Genomic DNA, 6,541 nt, shown 5'->3' on the forward strand with positions numbered 1-6,541 from the left:
CCAAGCCCCTAATTGAAATTACTTTTTCCTTATTCCCTTGATAACATTGCATTCAAAATTACATTAAGTACTTTATCTATATTTTGCTGGTGATCAAGTATAGTCTGTTCATGATTACTGAAAGTCTTGTAATTTTATTGAAATGATTATAGGGAGTGCGAATATTCCATCAAGAATCAAGAAATTATAATTTTTTGCATTGGGCCATCAGCTCTCAAAGGTTATTAAGTTGAAAGTTATATTTTGAACCTAGCTAGTTCCCAGTTACTCAAATGAAACAGATTTTTTTGTTCTTTTTTCACTAAGAAAATTCCAACAATTGGAAAATCTAATATATTCAGGTCAGCCAGGGCAAACAAGTTGAATTGTTTTAAGTTGATCAATATACAAAAAGCCTAAGAAAACACATACTCCATTTGCTTAAAACATGGAATCCAGCTTCGTCAACATTGGTAGAGTAGTAACACATTCGGATGTGGTCTCACAACTCCAAAGCTACTCATTTAGACTTCTTTGTATTGTTCCAATTTTAACCCGATGAGACTATAGTCAAGTCATTCAATCTTCCATGCATAAAGAAAATGCCATAATTCCGTGCACACAGATTGCAAATTAGAGCTTCCATCACTAATATAACCTTCAGAATTTGAATATCTGCCTTCCAATTTATCACTACCTTCATTATCTTGTTTGAAAATGAATGTCCCAGGGCCAGAGCGAGGGCCACTATACAACCAGTCATGCACGTCCCAGAATATCTCCACACGTACATTATCCACAAAAATTGTCTCATTTCCCCTAAATCTCCAATGCAAATTAGTAATTCGGATTGATACGGTCCCGTCCACACTAATCCATATTGCAGGATCAGATGGCCCTGAAATGACACACTCAATAGTAATATCATGTTGCTTTTTCCCTTGCCCTAATATTGTTCTAGTGCAAAAATATTTTTTTGCATATACAGTTTCCTTCTTGTGCACTAAAGCAGCATCCACAAAAGCTGGTCTTGACTTTGTTCTCTTGAATGCTTCTTTATTTTGATCACCTAATAATAATACCATCTCTCCTTCTGAGACCAATGCCACATAATAATCAGAGACAGGCTCTGGCCGGCTAGACAATTTGGCAGACCTCAAATCCCAATAAATATCCACACGCTTTTTACCTACGTTGAATGATTTTAAACCCTTCTTACCCCAAAATTGCCAAGATTTTAGGTCTATTTTGCATGTGAAATGTGTTTCTTCAGAAAGGTTTTCGACTACAATGTAAAGGGCGTGGCTGCTCAGATTCTTGGACCACGTTGTTGTTATAGCATGAAAAAATTGTGCAACTTTGGCTACGTAAATACAAGTTGCAAAGTCCTCTCCAAATTTATGAATAGCATTTTCCTCGGTAAGATTCTCTTCCAATTGTTTCTGATTCATGAAAGCCTCAAATTCAAATTGTAATTTGAACATTGTCAAAAACCTTTGCAGAAAATCAGCATCTCTTGACCTATTCAAATGTCAATATCCCAATATTTATTCTGCCCTGAGCCATAACAAAATAACATGACAGTTTCCGTTTTTTCTTATTCTAAACAAAGATTACATTGCAGATGGAATTGGCCTTTTCAGAAGACGATGGATTAAAGAGTAGGACCAGAAAAAAATAATATAAATCTGCTATCTTGACAAGAATCTGTCGTCGCATAGAGAAGCCAATTGACTAGGATAAAACAAATCAAAGAACATAATTAGGATGCTACCTTATCAATCTGCAACCAATTTTGTTGTAATGATGATTAAACAACATATTATATTCTTGGTGTTTGCTGTATTATTACTTCCAAGATTATATCATGGCAATTGGGATAATTGATCATGTCAAAATTTAGGGGTTTGAGGGAAATGGTGAAGGAGGGTCCTTTTCCTCGATAATTTTTGCTTGAGGTCAATGTGTCAAACAATATTTTTTGTTGTTATTTCTATTAGATGGACGGTTTTTCCTCTAACATTACTCTTCCTTATTACATTGAGAACGATACAAACTTAGTCTGAGGGAGAGAAATGTTTGTACGAGATAAAATTGAGTCACTAGATATATGATTTTCTATTTGTATTATGAATTATTAGTTTTATTTTGAGTACCTTTCTGTTTAAGAGTTATTTTTAGCATTGGATTAATAATAAATATTTAACTTTATTATTGTTTACCTTCAAAAACGGATAACAATTAAATTTGTAAGTGGTTTTAAGAATACGTGGGTTAATTCAATACAAACGATAAATTGCGTTAAATTAAACAGATAAAGGACGTAATAAATTATCAAACCAATCAAGAGGAGTGATCCCGGACTTAGTAACAACTTAATGAAATGCATGCCTTCGATCCTGGGCTTACGTTAGTGATGATTTGATGAACAAAAGTAAGAACTTTGAATAACAGAGAAATGAGAGTATATTACCTTAATGTGCGTGTTACAATGTCCCTAATGAATAATCAGACCATCCTTTATATAGTAGGGGGTTTTACCCTAAGTACAATTTCATAAAAGGTAAAAATCTTCTGTTTAACTAATCACCGGTTCTCTGCCGATACTGTCGAGATTCACGCCGTGACATCCGGCTGGTCACGGATACCACGGTCTTTTGTTGGTCGTGCTCGATTATTTGGTAATGCTCTCAGAGGCCTTTGGGATTTGAACCTGGGGGTCATGGTCCCGATACTCCCGAGGGCAGGCGTTTTGTCCGGACCCCGGCTCGAGAGGCTCTTTGCTTCGACTCCGGTTCCTTATCGTCACGTCTCTCGCTCCATTTATTTCATCAAAAACCGAGGCGTCCCATGGGTTCAGTTTCGCCCGTATACAGATAGTCCCCTCGTTTTCCGGAGAGTAAGTTTATGGAAACGACGAGAAATGACATGCGCACTTCGATCCCTTCTTCAACACGCCGTGAAAGAAACGACAAAGAATTCGGAACGTCCTGTCAGTCGTGTCATAATGACTTCAAACGCGTGTCAGCTATCGGCAGGCCATCCCTTGACGCGAAACGACGCGAAGCCTCTATAAATACTCCCCTCCTTCGTTTAGTTTTTACCTTTTGACCAAGCTTCTACCTTCAAATCTTCAGGATATTATTGCCCTTCTTCATACTCCAACTTTTTTACCTCCGTTCTTCAATATTTCTTAGTAAATTGCAAGCTTTTACTTATTTTCTACCTAAACCAGTGCACTTGATTTTCTCAGAAAGGCTTTACCTTTCATCTCTCAACCTTTCTTCATATTTTTAGACTTTTACCAGATAATAATGGCGAAAAATTCCAAAACCGTTCCCCAAAATATTGCTTCTTCTTCGCAGCTGACCACCGAAGTCGAGGAGACCACTCCCGACGTGGTCGTCCTCGAGAGAACCACTCCGGGCGTGGATACCGATGAACCGGATCCCGAGCCTCCCTTGAAAATATTTGTCCTCGGGGGGTGGGGTGCTCGATTGCGGATGATTTTAAGGTAGAAAAGCCCTCGTCGGTGAAAGGCCGATATGAGGCAGTATCTAGGTATTTTTGCTCCATCAACGAAGAAGTCCTTCCTGCAGTTCGAAAGGACTGCGGCTGGGCGAATAAGAACATAGTAATCCCTAGGACGGAGGAAGCCATTTCTACCCATGTGGATGGGTATCTGAGTGTTTACACTTATCCATTCACACTAGGCCCAGTGGATCCGCTCATTCTGGACTTCTGTAGGAGGTATGGAGTATGTCTTGGTCAGATGATGGTAGGCTATAATCTCATGTTTTAGTCGCTTATTGCACTCCAATTTACTGCACTTTATTCGTTTTGAGCTTTAATCGCTAGTGTTTTGTACTTATTACGTATTTTATGCCTTGTAGGAGTGATTCCGATCTATGTAGATGTATAGAATGAATTCAAGCTATTTGGAATTTTGAAGTCTGAGTAAAAGCCCAAGGGATTAAGCCGGAATCGCGTTTGGGGGTCGAAAATCACATCTGGACGTCAAAACGCATGAAAAACTCCGTACTCTAAGAAATCCCCATTGCCACGGCGCGTGGGGTGGCACATGGGGTGCCGTGCATGTGAATTTTCTACTGCCTGATAGATTTCAACTCTCTGGATTTCCCCACTAATGCCCCGCATGGCGCGTCGCCCCATGCGGTGCGCCTGCGCAATTTTTAGAGAGTGAAAATCCTATTTCGGCTAGGAGAAGGTGATTTCGTCTAGGCCCGACCCTACTTTGTATATATACATGGAAAAATATTATTTTTGGGACTTTTGATACATATTCGACCTAAGGAGGCTAAGGAGGAGTTGGAGAAGGAAAAATACAAGGAGTTCATCATTCAATCCTCACTCAAGACCCAAGTTTGGATCGTTTTATGTTTTCCTTTACTTTAAACATATTTGTGATGAATTGCTCCATATCTATGGAGTAGTTCTCTTTAGGGTTTGATGGATTTGGTGTATTGATATTTGTTTGTGGATTATAACTCTAGTTTTATGTATTGAATCGTTTTGGATGATTTAATTGTTGCATCTATATTCACATGTTCATGTAATCGAGAGAGGCATAACTTGTGATATCTTTGCATTATGTTGTTGGTTGAGTTCATTAATTCTTCTTAGTAATCGTAAGAGGCTAGTTGAATCATTTATTAAACCTTGTTAGGAGGATAATTGAGAGAGGTTCTCCTAAAGACTAATCCATTACGCATTCTTGCATATCTTCACAGAGCTTAAATTGGTTCATATTGAGAGGTTGAGACTTAATCGAGAGAGGAGTTTCTACTAAACAATTGTACTGATAATTAAGTGAATTCGAGAGGCTCATTTGAACATTAGAAGTGAGTTATCTAGAGTTAAATCCCAGATAATTATCTTGCACCTATCTTATCAAAACCCTATTTTCTCTCATTGATATCTTCCTTTTCTTAGTCCTTGGTTCGATTGTTTTTAGTCAATTAGCTCTAGATTCTTAATTAATTTTAGTATTAATCACATAAATCTAAATTTTTAATCATCTTGGATAACATTCTAGCTACAAACTATGATAATACTGTTTAACTCCAATCCCTGTGGATACGATATTATATTATACTATATTCGACTAGCGAGCATATTTAAGTGTGTGTTTTGCGCTCGTCAAATTTTTGCGCCGTTGCCGGGGATTGACAATCAACAATGTTTGAAATAGTTTGTAGTGCTAATTCAAGAATTTTTCCTTTTTATTTTATTTTATTTTTCTCTTTTTATGTTTGGTGTTGTTTGACTGTGCGCAGGTTATAGGTTAGATTGGTGCATAACTTGAACTTCTGTGAAGGAAAGTGCTACCATACAAACTCGAGATAGAAAAATAACTATGACAGTTGAAGAAGGAAAGAAATCTCATCGAGACAACAGAAAAGGTTGGGCAATCCTCAACCAAAGAACTCATGGTTGGAAACGGTGAAGATAATGTGGATTTGGCTGCGAGAGAAGCAGCCTAGCGATGAGATCAAGCTGCACGAGATGCTGATGAAGCAGCTATTAGAGATGCGCAAAACATTTATGAAGAAGAGAACAGACTTAATCAACATCAACCCTTGCTTGGGAGACCACTTGGCGATTATGCTAGACCGGTCTACAATCAAGATTTATCAAGTGTTAGACCGCCTCCAATTACAACAAACAATTTCGAGTTAAAGCAAGGGTTGCCTCAAACCCTTCAGAATTGCTGTGTCTTTAGAGGGAAGCCAAACGAAGATCCAAACACATATATAATGGACTTCGAGGAGATTATGAACACCTTTCAATACAATGGTGTGTCACAAGATGCAGTGTATCTAAGGGCATTCCCCTTTTCACTTAAAGATAATGCAAAACAGTGGCTTCGAAGCTTACCCGCGTGATCAATTAGAACTTGGGAGGAGATGACCGGAAAATTCCTTGATAAATATTTCTCCTCAGCTAAAACGGGCAAGTTTAGAAGGGAAATCCATAACTTCTGCCAGAAAGATACGAAAACTGTTTTTGAAGCATGGGAGAGGCTTAAGGAGATTGTTCGAAAGTGTCAACATAGCGGAATTGAACTCTGGATGCAACTCCAAAACTTTTGGGATGGATTGACACCGCCTCACATAGAACATTGAGCAATGCAGCTGGAGGTTCGTTGATGAAAAAGACTCCCGAGGATATAGTCACAATTCTTGACGAGTTATCTAAAGATGCAAATCAGTGGCCCTCTGAGAGTGCTGAAAGAAGAAGATCAACTGGTGTTCACCAGGTTGATGCTATCACATCTGTGCAGGTACAACTTGATGCTATGGCCAAAGAAATAAGGAAGCTGACCTTAGCCTCGATATAAAATGAGCCTCATGCAGCTTGTGATATATGTGGAAGAGGATACCCTACTCATGAGTGTCAAGCCTCAACTGAGGAAGTAAATGTTGTGGGAATTTACAATTTTAATGAAATGGGTCAGAGGCACCCCGGTTTTTCATGGAGTTCACCTGGGTGGTACCGCGAATGCATGGCAGCAAAATAACTTTAGACCCCAGGGACAAGG

General features: G+C 38.6%; 1 protein-coding gene across 1 annotated transcript; it reads right to left on the reverse strand.

Moving 5' to 3' along the window:
- Positions 1-318: 318 nt before the first annotated feature.
- Positions 319-1,961, reverse strand: LOC108944014 (uncharacterized). Its single transcript, XM_018768654.3, has one exon. It carries the CDS (start codon positions 1,461-1,463, stop codon positions 555-557), a length of 909 nt encoding a protein of 302 aa, XP_018624170.1. The 5' UTR covers positions 1,464-1,961; the 3' UTR covers positions 319-554.
- Between the last annotated feature and the right edge of the window lie 4,580 nt (positions 1,962-6,541).

The sequence above is a fragment of the Nicotiana tomentosiformis genome, chromosome 6 (assembly GCF_000390325.3).
Source record: "Nicotiana tomentosiformis chromosome 6, ASM39032v3, whole genome shotgun sequence".
NCBI classification, from domain to species: Eukaryota; Viridiplantae; Streptophyta; class Magnoliopsida; order Solanales; family Solanaceae; genus Nicotiana; species Nicotiana tomentosiformis.